Below are 21,419 nucleotides of genomic sequence, written 5' to 3'. Positions count from 1 at the left end.
AATTACTAAAAACTTAACCTGTTCGAAAAGGCATACCCTAAAGATCCAACTTAAATGCCTTAACCCTACAATACAACGAAGCGAAAGCTTGTACTGGACACAACTTAACTCTTCCCCCTTACGATTCCCTAACGTGTCTGTAAGACATACTACAACATCACTCTGTATTTGTTCATACCGATATTGGCGATCGCCTGTACGGTACTATGTAAGCCACATTTAGCCTGCAAATAGGTGGGAAAATGTGGAATACAAATGCAATAAATAAATTTTGATAAGTCAACAAGGGTACTTGGTGTAGAGCTAGATAATATGCTTAATATGTGATCTCATATAAACTTTGGTGTTAAGAAGTCTTTTTTCTTGTTGAAAAAAGTGTGGTATATTTCACCACCTCTATGTTCAGATTAGTGGTTCAATCTTTAATTCTTTCTAGAATCGATTATTGTAACAGTGTTTTCTCAGTTTGCACCAAAGCATCATCGCATAGTTTGCAGATAATACAAAATACAACGGTCAGGCTGATTTATTTTTTTGATCTATTTGATTCAGTTACACCATATTTGTTTGATATGCACTGGCTGCCGGTGGGGCTGAGGGTGCAGTTTAAACTTGGGATTCTTGTTTTTAGGATATTGCATGGTGCGGTCCCTTTCTATCTTAAATCCAGTTGAAATATTAACAATTTTTATAAGTCTGATTGTTTAAGAGGATAATGTCTGTTGTATTTACCGCTGGTACATAATGTTAGATTTAAGATTACTATTTCTTAGGGGTCACGTGATGCAGTGAGCGGCGGTGGACGCAAGTTACATCGTGGCTCCGGAGCCCCTCGCCAAACCTAACAATTAAAGCTCTCAAACCCCGCAATTGAACAAAAAAAGAGCTCCTGACCGGACCTGGAATATATGGACAATTCTTGATCCAGCAGAAAATGTCGGCGAGCACAAAAGCAACTAAACGTAAGGACGAGAGACTCCGCGGGGCGGAAAACAAGATGGCGCCGGTGTCCCCGTCCGTGTCTCCGGCGCACGCCCCAACTGATACTCTGGTAACAGAGTTAACGGAGGCGGTTGTTCACGCACTGGACTCCCGATTTAATACACTATCGGAGCAAATAGCGGAGCTTAAAAATATGACCTCAGAACTTACGCGCCGCACTGGCGAGCTCGAAGCCCGGGTGTCCGAAGTAGAGGACACGCAGCAAGAACAGGGGACGAGCATAGATAAGCTGGAACAGCTGACAATAGAATACCAGCAAAAGCTAGATGAGCTGGAGAATCGGTCTCGACGAGAGAATTTAAGATTCATTGGATTCCCAGAGTCCCTGGCTGAGGGGCAATTAAAGACAACTTTGGAAACGTGGTTGCAGGCGCGCTACCCGGAGGCCCGGGAAGGCATGGACATTCGCCTAGATAGAGCGCACAGAATAGGCCAGAAGCAACCACGCGAAAATCGCCCTCGGGTGGTTATAGCAAAATTCCATGACTACTCGCAGAAGGCAGCAATATTGCGCCTTTATAAAGCTAACAAAGAGGAAGCGAAGTACGAAGGAGGATTAATAAAAGTATTTCAGGACTACTCCTCATCTCTTACACAGCGGCGGAGGGCGTTTACGCCGGTGTGCTCGAAGTTGGTGGAAAAGCAACTAAGATTTACATTACAGTACCCGGCCACACTGAAGGTGCAGACCGCTAACGGATGGAAAACGTTTCAGACACCGGAGTCAGCTTTAGCGTGGATGGAGCGTCCGCCGGCGTGATCGCAGTGAGGTGGCAGGCGGTCGAGAGTCAGAATTCAAGAACCACAGGGGAACTTACAAAACCAGGAGGCCACTTCTTGGCTATATTGAACATCATCACAAGTGAAGAGTAATGGCGGACCAGTAGTTGATGGCAAGAGAAGTCCGTGGAGGAACATCAATCTGACCAAAGAGACATAGAAGAACTGGCTTTCTAACTGTAAGAGACTGTTCAAGGGGGTTGATTTGTGATGTTAATGTGCACAGTAAATAGAGAGCACACAGGGAATTGTAGACATGTTGCAAAAGTTTGGTGGGGGGATTCCGGGTGCATCAGACAGACCCATATGCCAGGCAAGAGTGGCATGAGGAAGAAGGTATGGGAAGGGACACGGGGACAGGGAGGGGGGGGAGAGTGGGGGGAGGGGAATAGAAGGGAAGGGGGGAGGGGATGGGAGGGTAGGCAAGTCTCACCGGGTAGGAAGATCATGCATATTGCAGGTAAAGAGTATGGAATAGAAACACGATTTATGCACAATGTAGGAGGCGCCGGGTTGTGGCTGGGAGACCTGGGGCCTAGAGCTATGCTGGACACATTGTATAGGAGACACTTACAAAAGGCTAATGGTTAGGACTCCTCCTCTGCGTGTGATATCTTGGAATGTATCGGGGATAAATTCCCCAGTGAAGCGGACCAAGATACTAACATGTCTAAAACACCACCAGGCCTCTATTGCATGTCTGCAGGAGACTAAGTTGTCGGACGAGGAACACCAGAAATTGAAACAACAATGGGTGGGGGAATGTTATTACTCATCGGCCACAGGCCGTAAGGGAGGAGTAGCAGTCCTCATAAAGAGGGGCCTCCCCTGCGAGTCACGGGTAGTGGAAAGAGATAAGGAGGGCAGATACATTTTGATACACATAAATTACATGAGCCAGAATTATTATCTTTGTGGTATTTATGGGCCCAATACCCGTGACCCAAGTTTTTTTCCAACCTTAGTAAAATTAGGACTAAAATATGACACGGCACCATGGATAATAATGGGAGATTTTAATCAAGTGTTAAACCCAGATCTGGACCGATCATCGTCCACAGCTTGGGGGGCAATGGGTAAGGGAAAAGGTTTAGATTATTTATGTGACACGCTAAATCTGGTTGATCCCTGGCGGCTGCTGAACCCTACGCAAAGGGATTACACCCACCTCTCGAGGGTTCACCGGACGTGGTCTCGTATCGACTATATATTGGTATCGGCCCCCTTGTTCTCGGCAGTACACTCTGCGGAGGTGGGACCGATGGCTATTTCAGACCATACGTTAATTTGGATAGATGTGGAATTGGGGCCACCTATTGAACAACATAGGCGATGGAGATTCCCGGCATATTTAGCGGGAGACCCAGATTTCAGGTCTTATTTAGAACAGAAGTGGGATAGTTATATTGAGACCAATATACAGCACCAGGACACACCTGAGTTGTTCTGGGAAACATCCAAACCAGTGATGAGAGGAGAGATCATTAGTTATGTAGCTGCCAGGAACAAGAGAATATCACAAGGCATTATCCAATTAGAGCGCCAGTACACGCAGGCCAAAAGGAAGCACCAGCAACACCCAACTGACGCCACTTATGAGCACATGATGGCAAATTTGGCAGGGCTTAACACATTGATACATGAACGAACGAAGAAATTTTTATTCAGTAGGCGATATCATTATTTTAAATTTGGCAACAGAAACGGGAAATTATTAGCAAAAATGGTAAAAACATGGACGACTAAAAAACTTATTCACACGTTAACAGCACCAGATGGTACACAGCAACACAAACCTACTGAAATCTTACAACTCTTCACAGACTATTTCAAGAAGCTATATGGGGCAGACCCAGAAGCAGTAGGTCCAGCGCCCGGGGACTATTTAGAGGACTCGGGAATGCCACGCCTGCCCCAAGAAATTAGGGACCAGCTTAACGCCCCCATAAGAGCTCAGGAAGTGCAGAAGGTGATTAAGTCCCTTGCAGGAGGCACAAGCCCGGGGATAGATGGGTTCTCCACAGAATACTATAAACGTATGGGACACAGGGTGAGTGGGCCTCTTACACTATACTTTGAGGATGTGGTGGAGTGTGGAGCTTGGCCTCTTAGAGTGAATGAGGCCCTAATAACCCTGATACCTAAACCGGGTAAACCCCCAGAAGCTTTAGAAGCATATAGACCAATATCTCTACTGAATCTTGATCTCAAAATACTGGCCAGACTCCTAGCAGATAGGCTAGCAAAACACTTACCGTCTTTGATAGGGGATCATCAAGTTGGTTTTGTGAAAGGGAGGCACCCTGGGCTCAATGTCAGGCGAGCCTTGTTAGCGCTAGCACAGAGTCAAGAGCGAAATGATCCGCTCCTACTAGTGAGTCTTGACGCGGAGAAAGCGTTTGACAAAGTAAGCTGGGCATATCTTTTTGAGGTATTGAAATATGTGGGACTAGAGGGCTGGTACCTCAGAGCGATTTTAACATTGTATGCAGCACCCACAGCACGTGTTATAGTAAACAATATGATATCTACACCCTTTCCAATACAAAGAGGAACGCGGCAGGGCTGTCCTCTTTCGCCCCTTCTCTTTTTATTATATTTAGAGCCCCTACTGCGCTCGGTCAGTAAGAACAAGGAGATTGCAGGAGTAACAATGCCGCAGACTGAAATTAAGGTGCTAGCGTTTGCGGACGATATCCTGCTTACACTTACAAGGCCACAGGGCTCCCTAACGGGATTGTTGGAAACAGTAGAGGAATTTGGATATTACTCAGGATTCAAATTAAATAAACAAAAATCCGTAGCTCTGCCAACTAATGAGACAAAGACACAGTGGGAGGGATCCTTCCCGCTGCAATGGGGCACAAAAGCGATTAAATATTTGGGAATATACATTCCAACCCAATTGAATAAGGTACACGCCCTCAATTTGCGACCATTGTGGGATACCACAAAGACAGCTTTACTGATGTGGCAAAAATTACCCCTCTCACTATTGGGGGCGGGTAGCGCTATACAATATGATCCGCGTACCTAAGTGGACGTATGTGGTGCAGGTGCTCTCGTTGTTCTAACTCATAACGAGGAGGTAGACCTCCATAGGATGCTTAAGCGATTTTTGTGGGATGGACGTAGGGCCCGAGTGTCATTCAAACAAACATATCTACAAAAGGACAAGGGAGGATTGGGTGTACTGAGTGTGAAATGGATGTCGGTAGCAGGATGCATTCGACACATAGCGGATTGGTTAAGGGAACATCACACTTTTCCTTCCCAGAAATGGAATGTACGCTGTTGGGCAACATACATTTTAGCTATTGGTTGCATGTAGGGCTGGGAAGGGGGACACACCCAAAAAATATATTGACACTCTTTAGACCTATGAAAAAAGCGTGGAAATGGATCTGCAAATTATTCCAGTTAAATCCGAAGGTGACCCCATTCTTACCCCTGGGAGGAAACGCAGAGTTTCCAGTGGGCAGCTCCTCAGCTACTTTTGTCACCTGGAGAACAGAGGGCATTTTTTTTCTGTTCCAGATTATGAAGGGGGATGGCAAGTTAAGGACAAAGGAGGAGTTGTATAGCCGCCAGGGATAATGTGTCAGGACTTTCTTGCATACACTCAGCTAAAGCATTATATAAGCTCACTCCCACAACGGTCACTTACCTCCAAAGTGCGCAGTCAGTTGACAGAAATTATGACCTAGAAGCACAGAGGGCGGTACCTCTTAAATATTACCATGCGCAGATTAAAGAGGCACAGGCACCAATACCATATGCTAAATTGGCACAGGAATGGTCACTAGAGCTGGGCTTCGGTGAGGGAAATAAACATACAGTCCTTGCCTCCAGACGGCTATAAAGAATTTGGGACACAGATATTAGAGAAACTCAGTATAAATTTTTGATGAGATTGTATGTCTCTCCCCATAGAGCCTATAAGGCAACCTTGCGGCAGAGTTGAGGACTTTCCGGGATGCACGGGGCAGAAGCACACTTAGGCCATATGTTTTGGCATTGCCCACCTGTATTAGCCTTTTGGTCCTTATATGTACACAAGTGTCAAAGATGGGGGGGTTTTGTGGAATCGACACCTGGCCTATTGTTTGAGATATATGCAACCAGGGGCAGAAAGAAAACAGGTCCAAAGCCTTTTTACGGAGAGCGGTGATGATGGGGAAGAAATCTATACTTAAATGGTGGCTCAAGGAGGAAGGACCCTCGATCCAGTTGTGGCGGGCCTACATGCTCTCCTTATGCGCTATGGAGCGAAAAGATCTACCTGATTTAGCATCCCCGAGGGAGACAAGTTCTTTAAGTGTGGCAGCCTTTCCTGATACTCTAACACCCTCGGCACGGAGTAGAGTGCTTATGGCTAGGCATAAGCATACTAGCAAGCACTACTGGGAGGAAGGGAAGGTGGGTGGGGGTGGGAAAGGGTAGGGGGAGAAAGGAGGGAGAGGATTATGTTTAAGGGAAGGGGGAGAAATAACAAAAGGTGTGACAATGTGAGACAAAAGTTACATGATGGTTGTGAAAATGTTATACTTATTGTGATAAGACTGGAATAACACAATTGTTGATGTCACCAATAAAAGGTTTATTTAAAAAAAAAAAAAAGATTACTATTTCTTATAAGGCAGTATATCGTTTGGAACTCCTTACCATTAGAACTTAGGTTTGATAGGAAATTATCTATATTTAGGAAGTCACTTAAGACTTTATTTTGGAAGTTTTTCAGTGTATAGAAACTAGTTTTTAGCTGATGTTTTCTCCTCTTACTGTTCTTGTTAACTACTACTACTACTATTTAGCATTTCTATAGCGCTACAAGGCGTACGCACGCTGCACAAACATAGAAGGAAAGACAGTCCCTGCTCAAAGAGCTTACAATCTAATAGACAAAAAATAAATAAAAAGTAAGCAAGTCAAATCAATTAATGTGAAGGGAAGGAAGAGAGGAGGGTAGGTGGAGGCGAGTGGGTCGAGTCAAAAGCAATGTTAAAGAGGTGGGCTTTCAGTCTAGATTTAAAGGTGGCCAAGGATGGGGCAAGACGTAGGGGCTCAGGAAGTTTATTCCAGGCGTAGGGTGCAGCGAGACAGAAGGCGCGAAGTCTGGAGTTGGCAGTAGTGGGAAAGGAACAGATAGAAGGATTTATCCATGGGCGGAGTGCACGGAAGGGGTGTAGGGAAGGACGAGTGTGGAGAGATACTGGGGAGCAGCAGAGTGAGTACATTTATAGGTTAGTAGAAGAAGTTTGAACAGGATGCGAAAACGGAATAGGGAGCCAGTGAGGTTCTTGAGGAGAGGGGGTAGTATGAGTAAAGCGACCCTGGCGGAAGACGAGACGGGCAGCAGAGTTTTGAAACCGACTGGAGAGGGGAGAGGTGACTAAGTGGGAGGCCAGCAAGAAGCAGATTGCAGTAGTCTAAACGAGAGGTGACAAGGGTGTGGATGAGGGTTTTGGTAGAGTGCTCAGAAAGAAAGGGGCGGATTTTACGGATGTTGTAAAGAAAGAAACAACAGGTCATGGCAATCTGCTGGATATGAGCAGAGAAGGAGAGAGAAGAGTCAAAGATGGCCCCAAGGTTTCGAGCTGAGGAGACAGAGAGAATGAGAGAGCCATCAACAGAAATAGAAAAACGGGGGGAGCGGGGAGGTGGGTTTGGGGGGGGGGAAATGAGAAGCTCGGTTTTGGTCATATTTAATTTCAGGTGGCGTTGAGACATCCAGGCAGCAATGTCAGACAAGCACGCTGAAACTTTGGTTTGGATGCAAGGTGAAATATCAGGGGTAGAAAGGTAGATTTGGGAGTCATCAGCATAGAGATGGTAGGAAAAGCCATGGGATGAGATTACTGAACCAAGGGAAGAAGTGTAGATAGAAAAGAGGAGGGGACCAAGAACAGAACCCTGAGGTACGCCGACAGGCAGAGGGATAGAAGTAGAAGAGGATCCACCAGAGTGAACACTAAAGGTGCGGAGGGAGAGGTAGGAAGAGAACCAGGAAAGGACAGAACCCTGGAATCCAAGTGAGGACAGGGTATCGAGAAGTATGCTGTGATCGACAGTGTCAAAAGCAGCGGAAAAGATCAAGAAGAATGAGGATGGAATATTGACCTCTGGATTTAGCCAGTAATAGGTCATTGGAGACTTTAGTAAGCGCAGTTCGGTTGAGTGAGAGGGCGAAAACCAGATTGTAGTGGGTCAAGAATAGCATTGAGGAGAGAAACTCAAGGCAGCGGCGGTGAACAGCAACGCTCAAGTAATTTGGAGAGAAAAGGAAGGAGGGAGATGGGTCGGTAATTAGAGGGACAAGTAGGGTCGAGTGAAGGCTTCTTAAGGAGAGGTGTGACCACAGCATGTTTAAAGGCAGCAGGGACAGTCGCAGTGGAAAGTGAGAGGTTGAGAATGTGACAGATAAAAGGAATAAGAGCAGGAGAGATGGCATTAAGAAGGTGGGTGGGAGTGGGATCAGAGGAACATTTTGAGGAAGAAAGGAGAAGTGTAGTTTCCTCAATAGTAACTTCAGGAAAGGAGGAAAGGGAATGAGGGGAAGGAGAGAGAGGGGAACGGACTAGTGGAGGGAGAGGTGGTGAGGTAGAGAAAGCAAGGTTATCTTTTGAACCTTGTTGTGAAAGAATTCAGCAAGGGTCTGAGGAGATAATGAAGGGGGAGTTGGGGGAGGGGCACCTTGAAGAGAGAGTTCAATGTGGTGAAGAGAAGTCGAGGATTAGAGCCAATAGAGTTGGTCAGTTGGATATAATAATCCTGTTTGGCATGTAAAAGAGCAGATTGGAAGGAGGTCAGCATGAACTTAAAGTGTAAGAAATCAGCAAGGGCCCGAGATTTCCGCCAGAGGCGTTCAGCGGAGCGGGTACAGGAACGTAGGTAGCGGATATTAGAAGTCAGCCAAGGATGGGGTTTTGTACGCCTTACAGGGCAGGTCATCAAAGGTTAACTGAACATGTAACATCTGAGCATGTGGTTCTCTCTTTGTTTAATATGTAATCCACTTGGAACTATTCATGGTATTAGTGGGATGTAAGTCTAGTATAATGTAATGTAAAGGTTTTGGTCCTGAATATTATCGTCTCCTCCAAGATTTGGTGGCTGGCCCTTTGGGTGCCATGTGCAATGTGCTTGCTTTATATGAGTCAGTTTGGAGAAAATGTGACTTATGTGCTGCTACTTCCAAAACCAGGAAAGGACCGGGAACAGGTGGGCTCTTATAGGCCCATATCCCTCCTGAATCAGAATGTCAAAATACTAGCAGCTACACTAGCCAGGCGCATTAATGATCAGGTAGGCTTTGTGCCCGGACGTTATGTGTCCATGAGCTTAATGAAAGTTTTGTTGGCACTACATGGTTAGAGGGAATGGGGGACATTTGCAGTTGTGGGGCGCGACATGGAGAAGGCCTTTGATACCATTTCCTAGGAATACCTGTTTTAGTTTCTGGGCCAATATGGCATGCATGACATGTTCTTGGGGAGGGTGCAAGCCCTGTATAACAGGCACAAGCTTGCTTATTGTTGAATAGGGGTTTTTATGCCCCATTTGCTCTACAGAGGTACCCGGCAAGGGTGCCCACTCTCCCCATTCCTGTTCCTGCTGGCCATAGAGCCATTGGCCATTAAAATTCGGTCGGCAGATTCTGTTCAAGGTGTAATGGTGGAGGGACATTTTACTATACTTTGACCAAACACCTAAACACCTTGATCCTGCCTTGTGTATTGTTAAAGAATTTGGTAAAACCTCTAGGTTGCAGATAAATTGTGCAAGCTCAGAATTATTGGTGCTGAGTGCTCCCTGTCACAAGGATCTCGGTATACCACCCACCTCTCATCCTATGAGGTATTTAGGTATTTATTAAGTGCTAACCCTGCATTATATTCAGTGCCAATGTACAGCTCATCTTGATGCCATTAGCAAACTGCCTGAAATGGCAGGATCTTCCCTTCTCCTTGATGGGCAGGGTGGCATTGGTGAAAATGGTGATGATACCAAAGCAACTGTATCCCTTGCAAACCATGCCACTGTGGTTGAAATGTAATGATCACTGTGGTTGAAATGTAATGATGAACATAAATTCTGCTAGATCATCTCTAAATTTATGTGGAGGGCTATCCAGCTTATTTCGAAGGAGAAGGCAGCCATCTTCAGACACAAATTGGGACATGGGCGCCCTTCTCGCAAGGCCGGCCAAATCAGTATAATCGAAAGCCGATTTTGGCCGGCTTCAACTGCTTTCCGTCGCAGGGCCGACCAAAGTTCAAGGGTGCATGTCGGTAGTGTACCGAAGGCGGGACAGGGAGTGGTTGAGATGGCCATCCTCGGCCGATAATGGAAAAAAGAAGGGCGGCTCTGACAAGCACTTGGCCGACTTGGTCCCTTTTTGTTCACGACCAAGCCTTGAAAAGGTACTCGAACTGACCAGTTGACCACCGGAGGGAATCGGGGATCACCTCTGCTTACTCCTCACCAACCTCCTCTCACCCAAAAAAAAAAAAATTAAAACACATTTTTTTTGCCAGCCTCAAATATCATACCCAGCTCCATCACAGCACTATGCAGGTCCCTGGAGCAGTTTTTAGTGGGTGCTGCAGTGCACTTCAGGCAGGCGGACCCAGACTCACCCCCCCCCCCCCCCACCTGTTACACTTGTGGTGGTAAATGTGAGCCCTCCGAAACCCACTGTACCCACATCTAGGTGCCCCCCGTTACACTTTAAGGGCTATGGTAGTGTTGTACGGTTTGGGGGGGGGGTTGGGGGGCTCAGCACCCAAGGTAAGGGAGCTATGCACCTGGGATCAATTTGTGAAGTCCACTGCAGTGCCCCCTAGGGTGCTCAGTTGGTGTCCTGGCATGTGAGGGGGACCAGTGCACTACAAATGCCGGCTCCTCCCACGACCAGATGGCTTGGATTTGGTCAGTTTTGAGATGGCCGCCCTTAGTTTCCATTATCGGCGAATGTCGGCCATCTCTAAGTGCGGCCCATATGAGATTTCGCCGTCCCCGACCGTATTATCGAAACGAAAGATGGCCGCCCATCTTGTTTCGATAATACGGTCGGGTACGCTTTTTTACGGGGCCGTCCCTAGAGATGGGCGCCCTTATAGATGGGTGCCCCTGTTTGATTATGCCCCTCTATGTCATCCAGAATTGTCTTGGCCAAGCTAACCCTAGATAAATCTCAAGGCAGGCTTAACGTTCCGGACATAAACCTTTATAATGTGGCCGCTTTGATGTGGTGGGTGCGCAGAGTACTCAACGGGGACGGAGAAAATTTTTTTTAAACTTGATTCATGGGCAGGAGGAGCAGATCTCGCTTCAGCAGAAAGTGCGGTTTCTAGCCCCAATGCGCATGGCATGGAGAGGTAGAGGAGGAAGCAAAGTAAAAGTCCAAAGGCATCCCTATTCTTATTAGTGTAAAGAAATGCCAACTTCCGCCGGGAAGTTGGGGGACTTGTCTTTCAGGAATGGATGTGTAGGTGTTGCACATCTTTAGCGGAGCTCGTGGAGTTTGAGTTAGGGTCCTTTCCAACTTTTTCTCAGATATGAGATAACTGGAATTGTAGGGGCCGTATGCTTGAAATCCAGGACTTTGGGTTTTGGGTGACCGCCCTCCACTTCAGGGATGTTGTAGTGAGGTCCCACCTCCACTCAGGTAGCCTCTGTGCTACCTTGGAGGAGGAAGGTCTCCCAGAAGGTGAAGTAGGAAGTACTCCTGTAGCCAGGACCTACGCACCAGAAGATGTACTATGCTCTCGCACAGAGGATACATCTCCAATGGCTGACTGGGAGGAAAAGGTTAGAACAGCTGTCACTTGGGCGATCAATCATTAGGAATGTAGCTAGCTGGGTGGCTGGTGGACGGGAGGATGCCTGATGACTTGCCTACCTGGTGCGAAGGTGGCGGACCTCACGCGGCACCTAGATAGGATTTTAGATAGTGCTGGGGAGGAGCCGGCTGTCTTGGTACATGTGGGTACCAGTGACATAGGAAAATGTGGGAGAGAGGTTCTGGAAGCCAAATTTAGGCTTTTAGGAAGAAAGCTCAAATCCAGATCCTCTAGGGTGGCATTTTCTGAAATACTACCCGTTCCACGCACAGGGCCCTAGAGGCAGGCAGAGCTCCAGAGTCTCAATGCGTGGATGAGACGATGGTGCAGGGAGGAGGGTTTTAGATTTGTTAAGAGCTGGGCAACATTCTGGGGAAGGGGGAGCCTATTTCGAAACGATGGGCTCCATCTTAACCAGGGTGGGACCAGGCTGCTGGCATCAGCATTCAAAAAGGAGATAGAGCAGCTTTTAAACTAGATATGGGGGAAAGGCCGACAGTCAAACAACAGTGCATGGTTCGGGATAAGGTATCTTGCAAGGATACCTCACAAAAAGGGATGGTAAGGGATGTCTGGATAGTGAGGTTGCACAAGAGGACCGTGATAGGCCAGGTGCCTTTAAATACAACTAAAGATCAGACAAAAGATGGGAAATCAATAGTGTCAAGCACTAAGCGTCATGCAAATAGGAACAACAAACATACTCTGAAATATCTTTATGCAAATGCTAGGAGTCTAATAAATAAGATGGGAGAGTTGGAATATATGCACTCTGTAACGCCATATACCTCGACACATTCGAAAAACCACTGAACACCTACCCTTCCGAAAACTGGCTGAGACTACCTCTTCAAACAAGCCTACCCAAAGACACGTCCTAAATTCTCAACATAATTCCACAACCATTAGTATTACCCACACTCCAATCCCTTCCCTACATCTCTTATTATTGTCCTACTCTATGTAATTATGTCATCTCTTTGACACTTTGTTCCATACTTTGTATCATCTCTGTGATACTTGGTACCATACTTTGTAAGCGCTGGAAACCCACTCTGTGTAATTATGTCATCTCTGTGATACATTGTTTCCATACCTGTATTATCTCCGGGATACTTTGTTCCACACTGTTGTAAGCCGCACTGAACTTGCTATCGAGCGGGAAAGAGCGGGGTATAAATGCTACAAATAAATAAATTAACTCACCCAGCAGAGCACTGCAATTTGGGAATGTAGATTCTTAATATAAAGGTACCACTCTGGAAAACATTTTACGTTGCTCTTTCTATGGATCTGAATCCAAGCCCCAATATATTGACAGATCTGACACAGAGCCTAAATATTATAAAAATAGATAGCTTATTTATTTACATAGAAGCAGGAGCAATAATGTAACTATAAGAATAATAAAGGAAAAAAGATGTTTGCATCAGAACTAGTTCAGAACAAACACGCATTAAACCTTAAGGCAGGTCACTAGTACAGTCTCTTATCTTAACTCCTTAGCAATAACATAGCAGTTATACAACCTGAATATAGATGGAGTACCAGATGATCAGAAGTATGCCAAAGTTCCTCAGAATCCAGTTAAGTGACTTAAGAATGTTTACGTGAATTTCCACAGAAGGTCAAATTTCTTTGTGTCTGCAGTCAAATGCTTGCAGTATCAATGACTTGTAAGTTCATGGAATAAAATTCACTTTGTAGCAAAGCATTGTAGCAAATGAGTGATGAATCATAATGTTGTAAGATAGTGTGGAACACACCACTTCAGATGTCATTTAATGTCCACAGCATAGCCTGCTGGCTGTCCATGGCTGTAGACACAGTCCATCTAGGTACAGTCTTTAACATGTAGTGCATAAGCCCATGTTAAAATGTGCAACAAATGAAGAAATGATGAAAGAAACAATGCTGTAATCAAGGGTGAATGTATCATACAACACACTGCTTTGAGTGTATTGTGAAATCCATGCCACGAGAGCTGCAGATATACATGCTTATAAATCTTTAGCAAGGTCCAATAGGACCTTAATGCATACGGCTTTATGGCCATATTCCATGTATTTAAAAAGGAGGAAGGAAGGGCCGACGACAGCCAGCATGGTTAAAAAGTGTGGTGAAGGAAGCTATTAGAGCTAAAAAAAAAAAAAAAAAAAAAAAAAAATCCTTCAGAAATGGAAATTAATAGGAAACAGCATAAGGAATGGCAAGTCAATGCAAAGCGCTGATAAGGAAAGCAAAGAGAGACTTTGAAAAGAAGATTGCGTTGGAAGCAAAAACATAGAATAACAATTTTTTTAGGTCTATTAGAAGCAAGAAGCCAGCAAGAGAATCAGTTGTACTTCTTGATGACCGAGAGATAAAGGGGGCAATCAGGAAAGACAAGGCCGTAGCGGAGATATTAAATGAATTCTTTGCTTCGGTCTTCACCAAGGAAGATGTAAAAGAGATACCAGTGCCAGAAATGGTATTCAATGCTGACAAGTCAGAGAAACTGAAACAAATCTCTGTAAACATGGAAGGTGTAATGGAGCAATTTGACAAATTGAAGAGTAGCAAATTGCCTGGACTGGATGGTATACATCCCAGAGTACTGATAGAATTGAAAAATGAACTTGCAGAGCTATTGTTAGTAATGTGTAATTTATCTTTAAAAGCAAGCATGGTACCGGAAGATTGGAGGGTGGCCAATGTAACTGGATTTTTAAAAACTGTTCTAGAGGTGATCTGGGAAATTATAGACCAGTGAGCTTGATGTCAGTGGCCATGCAAAATGGTAGAGACTATTATGAGAACAGAATTACAGAGCATATACATAACCAGGTCACCCTTCCAGATGGGGCCAAGGTCGTTCCTGCTTATCTTCCACCGCCTTCCGTGAGCTTTGCTAGCCAGACACCTCACTTTTCCTCTCTCTCTCTCCTTCTTGTAGATGTTAAGAAACTCTTTCACACTCACAGCCGTTAGAAAACATCAAAAAGTTCTTTATTGTTCCAGCTCTCTTAACACCAGATTAATCTGGCTTAAACACCTCCTTCAATCAGTAGACTTTATCTCCTAATGGGTCGTCCTCCCATCTTTACATATTGCAGACTCATTTTCCCCTTGACAATTGCAGTTTTCTGCTTCAAATCCCACCAAACCTCCAGCAGCACTATCTTATCAGCAGACAGTTTTGGTGATTAGGTGATTGCCACACATCTCTTACACATACAGTCTGAGTTTTCCAGTGCACAATCCTGCTCCGAACAATCTAACTTTTTTAAAATCATTATTTATAATTTTTCATTTTACAAGGGTCACTTGCAAACAGTAATACAGAGATGATTGCACATTAATACAATATAAGAAGAAAACAATCCCAACTAGATATATGGATTATATACAATCTTTCTCTTTCTTAGACCACAATGTGAGAAAAATAGGGAGAGTGAAATAAGACAAGGAGATCATTAAACAGTAAACAGAAAAAGAAAACATGATATTAACCTGATTATCCCCAGATATTACTCATCTAATTCATTATTCCCATTGATCATCTGGTTGGCTTCCTCAAGACCAAATACGGCGTATAGTCAATTCATTTCATTGAGAACATACTTATTGTCCCAGGTTTTAGTTAGAAATAATACATCTGATTACATTCTCTCTCTTTTAAAAACCAGAAATTATTTAACGATACATATACTCAAGTCTCTAATTCAATATCCCACTGATTAAAGCAATCCCAGTTTTCACAGGCTTCACTCCTCGAGTAATAATTAAGGAAATATGTCTGAGGAAAACTTTAAGGAGTCATACCGGAACTCTGGGAAAAAACAATAATCTCGACATTAATCATCCACAAAAAACATCCACCTTATTATTCAAAGTTCCTGGTCCATTATCATTTCAAGATCATAACCACTTCGTCTTGTACAGAACTTCATCTGTCATATCAATTTTTTCACTCTCAGATGGTTCAGGGTCAATTGTCCATGCAACTCTTCAATAAGATCATATCTGAAACAAAGTTATTTGCTACCCGGGAATGGCCGTTAGGTCCCGAAGCGCCTTCCAGATGGGATTCAATGAAACCTCCACGGAAGCCAAAAACTCCAAGATGATTTCTCTTGAGGTGTTTAGGAGTTGCCTTCTGCCGATTCGGGTTCTGCTGTAAACAGTCCTCCGTTTCAGCATATGCCTCTAACTCACTCCTCCACTTCCTTTGGACATGGTGGTTGATAATTCGGGGAGTGAGTGGAGTTGTTTTTTCCAGATCCAAGAGCATCGACGCTCCTTCGCCGGCGCTAATCAAGGACTCGCTAACCCCTTTCATCTGTGGGCAGTTTGATGGTCAGTCGGTCCCAGCACTTGCTGCGCCATGGGACAAACGCTGGCCATCAGCGCTGACCGCCGGTTGTTCCCTTCCTCTCAGTTAAGGAAAATGCAATTGCAGAGAGGAAATTTACATAAAGAAGACAGAACCTCAGAGGGCAGCTGGGCCGTTGGGCATACGAACTCCAGGTCACCATCTCACCACTCTCCCAGTTTGGTGAGATGTCTGATATGGGTAGCCCTTCAGCATAGCCCTCTGAGTCATTGAAACACGGAAGCCCCTCCACCACTACAAGGTAGTGTCCCTTCGGAGGGGAACAATCTAACTTTTAACAGCACTACCTTTTGTGAGCAGACCGTACAGTAGCAAGTTGTGCTCTCCATTCTCTTCTTTACTTCCAGCTTTCTCCAACTCCACAGCCGGGGCAATGCTGAGGCCACAAAAGCTTTCACCTTGTCTGCCCAGGTTAGAGCAAAACCAGCCACTTCCATACACTCCTCCTCCCCTTCTTTTGCCACCTCCTCTTTATCACAAACCATATCCTCCTCCTCCCTAAGCTCCCCCAGCTGTTCCTCATTTCCAGGATCAGACCTCATCTCCCAATCCGTTATTCCCTCCTTCCTCTCCTGGGAGTCCAGCTGACCCTGCACTGGCTTCTGGGGAGAGTAGTTTTCCTCCTAACTAAAGCTTTCTCCAGCAGTTTGGGCCCCTAGAAGGCCACCTGCTCTCCTAGCTGGGCTGAATAACCAGGGATGCTGACGGCTAAAAGAACCACTATCCCCCTTTTCCCCGCACCAGCACTCTAGTGCTCACAATACGTATGGATTAATGAGACAAAGCCAACAAGAATTTAGTCAAGGGAAATCTTGCCTCACCATTCTATTACATTTCTCTGAAGGGGTGAATAAAGGTGAGCTGGTTGATATTGTGTATCTGGTTTTCAAAAGGCATTTGACAAAGTACCTAATGAAAGACTCCTGAGGAAATTAGAAAGTCATTGGATAGGAGGCAATCTTCTATTGTGGTTTAAAAACCGGTTGAAAGATAGAAAACAGAGAGTAGGTTTAAATGGTCAGTATTCTCAATGGAGAAAAGTAGATAGTGGGGTTTCCCAGGGGTCTGTGCTAGGAGTGCTGCATTTTAACATATTTATAATTGTTCTAGAGATGGGAATAACTAGTGAGGTAATTAAATTTGATGATGACACACAGTCATTCAAAGCTTTTAAATCGCAAGAGGATTATGAAAAAATTGCAAGAGGACCTTACGAGTCTGGGAGACTGGCATCCAAATGACAGATACTTTTCATACTACTACTACAAATCATTTCTATAGCGCTACCAGTCGTACGCAGCGCTTCACAAGAACATGAAGAAAGAAAGTCCCTGCTCAAAAGAGCTTAACAATCTAAATCAGGACAGACAGGACAAATGATGGCATGTGGGAAAGAGGGACCGAAACCATAGTTACATGGTGCAAGGTTCCACATTACGAGTCACTGCCCTGGAAAATGATTTAGGTGTCATCGTTGATGATACGTTGAAACCCTCTGCTCAATGTAAGAGTTAAACGGTGTACTTTCACTGTGGTGCTTACAAAAGTGTAATTAAACAGAGCTAGGAACCACTTATCACTTGCAAAGGTCATTTTCTGTCTTCAGTCTACAGAGCGAGAAAGAAATATATAGCAAGAGAAAAAAACAGCACCCGCATTACCTCTAATACAGAAAAACACAGCTAAGTTTGAACTTGCAGTTTAAGGCTTTATCAGTATGATCTTAATTTAGCTATAACAAATCTGTCAAGACTATAAATTTAACATCTAAGGTACTGTTACTATCTACCGGTGTTACCTCCTGTGGATCACCCCAATCAGTGTTATGTCCGGTGGGAACCACCAATCTGTAGGGGCAATACAGATTACCTCAACCTAGCAGAGGACGGGCAATTCTTAGTATAAAGTAAGCACTCTGTAAAATTGTTAGTATAAAGTAAGCACTGAAAAACAATTACGTTCCTTTATCTATGGATCTGAATCAAAGCCCCAAATATATTAACCGAACTGACAGAGCTCAAATATAAAAATAGATAGCTTATTTATTTACATAGCAACAGAATAATTATATAAATACAACAAATTAAATTAAAATAAAAAAATGTTCACATCAAAACTAGTTCAGAGCAAATGCACATTAAACCCAAAGGCAGACTACTAGTATGGCCTCTTATTTAAACTCCTTAACATAACATAGCATTTGTATGACCTAAATATAGATGGAACACCAGATGATCAGAAGTATGCTGAAGTTCCTTAGATGAATCACAGAACAGTGCAGAGTGGGAGACTGGTGTAGGTGGGAGATGAAAACGGTAATGGAGTTCAAACATTCATGGGATAACACAAAGGAATACGTTTAGAAAGGAATGGATCCACGGAATCTTACCGGAGATTAGGTGGCGACACTGGTAATTGTGAAGCAAACCGGTGCTGGGCAGAATTCTATGGTCTACGCCCTGATAGGAATGAATAGGGATGGACTTAAGAGTAAATTTTAAGGGCTTTGACGTTAGCTTCAGAACGTTTAGTACAGAAGCGTGCTGGGCAGACATATACGGTCTGGCCCTGAGAATGGAAAGGACAAATCAAACGCAGGTATATATATAAAGTATCGTATATCAGTACCTGAATGATAACAGTTCGGTTAATGGCAAAAACAGCCCTTTGTTTGTGGTTTCCTGCTCTCTTTATTCAATTCTGATGAAGCAGAGGTCCTTGAAGCTGACAGGCTCCACACTGGCTATCACAATACCTTGTTTGTCTCAGATGTTATAATTGAGGAGCTACAACATTGTCATAGTACATAACATAAGTAACATAAGTATTGCCATACTGGACAGACCAAAGGTCCATCAAGCCCAGCATCCTGTTTCCAACAGTGGCCAATCCATGTCACAAATACCTGGCAAGATGCCAAAAAAGTACAAAACATTTTATGCTGCTTATCCCAGAAATAAGCAGTGGATTTCCCAAGTCCATTTTATAATGGTGTATAGACTTTTCCTTTAGGAAGCCGTCCAAACCTTTTTAAACTCTGCTAAGCTAACCGCCTGTACCACATTCTCTGACAACGAATTCCAGATTTTAATTATATGTTGAGTGAAGAAAAAATTTTCTCCGATTTCGTTGTAAAAAATTTCTACTTTGTAGCTTCATTGCATAACCCCCACCCCCCCCCCCCCCCCCCCAGTCCTAGTGTTTTTGGAAAGAGTAACAGATGCTTCACATCTACCCGTTCCACTCACACTCATTATTTATGGACCTCTATCATATCTCCCCTCAGCCATCTTTTTTCAAGCTGAAGAGCCCTAGCCACTTTGGTGACCAGAATTGAACACAATATTCGAGGTGCAGTCGCGCCATGGAGCAATACAAAGTTATTATAAATGTCCTCATTTCTGTTTTCCATTCCTTTCCTAATAATACCTAACATTCTATTTGCTTTCTTAGCCGCCACACACTGAGTAGAGGGTTTCGATGTATCAACAACAATGACGCCTAGATCCCTTTCCTTGTCGGTGACTCCTAACTTGGACCCTTGCATTACGTCGCTATAATTTGGGTTCCTCTTTCCTACATGCATCACTTGCACTTGCTCATATTAAATGCCATCTGCCATTAGATGCCCAGTCTAGCACACCCTGTCTTTCTGAGGAATCTCATTGAGGCAGCAAATGTTTTCAAAGTCATTTAGATGTTTCTCAGTGTCACCTTGGGTATTATCATACTTTGAAAACAAGTTGTGCCCAATCTGAGCTTCGGACCCTGTCTTCTGGCCTTGGCTTATGGGTTGGGGCGGAGCTTTGGATATGAGGCCATCTCCTACTTCATTTTCTGTAGTTGAATTCCCGCTCATGCTCTTCATGCCGCAGCTGGTCTAGCCACGGACCTGAGCCTGTGTGGCCAGCACAGCTCAGGTCCGTCTGCACCTGCCACTTGTGCTCTACACTAGCACCCTCCTCCCACCAGCTGGGTCACAACCGCCTCTGGGGCAAGTCTCCCAACTCACAAAATATCCCCAGTGATTTCTAGGTTACTGGGGGCCACACTCACAGCTGGTCCTACAGTTCCCAGAAAGCATCCACATACCCAAACACACAAACCACCAGGATTCCTTATTAGTCCAGATAGAGCCAATAACAATTGTTTATTGTCTTAAAAATATATTGAGCAATGAACAAAAAATGTGCACTCAGCAAACAATAACAGGTAGCTGAAATATGGATCAATTATAAACTAACTAAACATTTGTTTCCTTCCTAAAAAGTACCTGGGGAGATCAGGAGATTTAGCTGCTTACCAGTTATCAAATAATAACTATTTTTTACAGGTCTCAGCAAAGAACTTCTCTCTCTCTTCTCCTGGGCTGAACTGGGAAAAAGCCAGTAAAGTCCCCCCCCCCCCCCCTTCCAAAAAAAAAAAAAAGCTCCTGGGCCAATCAGAGCCCAGAACAGTCAAGTTTAAAAAATAAACTGGTTACATCGCTACAGGCATTTCCTTTATCTGTGTGCTAACTAAAAGAAAGAGAGGTCAGTCCTCTGTAATAGCTTTAAAGCATAAATGTTCACCACCTGCTGGCCAAACTAAAGAAATACACTTCCAAATTAATTAGACAGTGTACAGGCTTAAACACACTGTTACCAACTTATTACTTTTCTCTCTGCCTGTGTCCTTGTTGTGAATGATTACTTTCTTGTTAAAATTTATGGAGTTCCTTTCTATGATTTTACTACTGTATTGTACACTTCCTTGATCTGCATCATCAGTAATGATAGTATATCAACTAAATAAAACATAAACATAATTAAAATGAATTGTTCTCCAATATGCACGATTAGACATAACCCTACTAGTTTGGGGTTTTTGATGTCCTCTTTATTTTGGTTGGTTAACTCTCTTCTTGTTAATAATCATCAGTATTTGTGTGGGGGGGGGGTTTTCTCCCCAGGTGTGGAAATACCCAAAAGTCTGGGAAGGGTTCATTAAATGTTGCCAGCGTACCAAGCCTCAGTCCTTCCAGGTTCTGCTGCAGTTGCCACCACCGCAGCTCTCTGCTGTTTTTGAGAAATGTCCTGAGCTACGTGAAACCAGCTGCTGGGCTCATGTGCGCTCTTTCACACCACATCAGGTAATTTCCTGGCCCACAAAGGCTATCCCAGAATAGCCCACACCTCAGGAATCTAGAACATATTACAGATTTTGTATACCTGGATGAATTTCCTCTCTCTTTTTTCCAATTTAGTGTTGTCAGTCTTAAAGTTTTCTTGTATTGTCTGACTAGGAGTGAGTAAAGGTCTAGTAAACACGGAATGATGCGTACATTTCATGTACTCATGTTTGCTTTTTTTTTTTTTTTGTACCACTGAACAATGCAGAATTCCCCTGTCCCACAGAATTTAGATATGTGGTTAGCT

At 44.2% G+C, this 21,419-nt stretch overlaps 1 protein-coding gene across 4 annotated transcripts in view; it reads left to right on the top strand.

Moving 5' to 3' along the window:
- The window catches only part of SYMPK (symplekin), a 767,776-nt gene that overhangs the window by 704,612 nt on the left and 41,745 nt on the right, over positions 1–21,419 (top strand). For 2 of the 4 annotated variants that reach the window (XM_030217307.1, XM_030217306.1), the window contains exon 24: positions 20,954–21,133. The exons of the other annotated variants lie outside the window; for them this stretch is intronic. In XM_030217307.1, the coding sequence (XP_030073167.1) occupies positions 20,954–21,133 (180 nt within the window). The remainder of the gene's footprint in view (positions 1–20,953; positions 21,134–21,419) is intronic. 4 annotated transcript variants of the gene reach the window in all.

This window comes from Microcaecilia unicolor, chromosome 11 (assembly GCF_901765095.1).
Source record: "Microcaecilia unicolor chromosome 11, aMicUni1.1, whole genome shotgun sequence".
NCBI classification, from domain to species: domain Eukaryota; kingdom Metazoa; phylum Chordata; class Amphibia; order Gymnophiona; family Siphonopidae; genus Microcaecilia; species Microcaecilia unicolor.
Note: the sequence above shows the minus strand (reverse complement) of the source record. Positions and strands in the feature narration are given on the sequence as shown.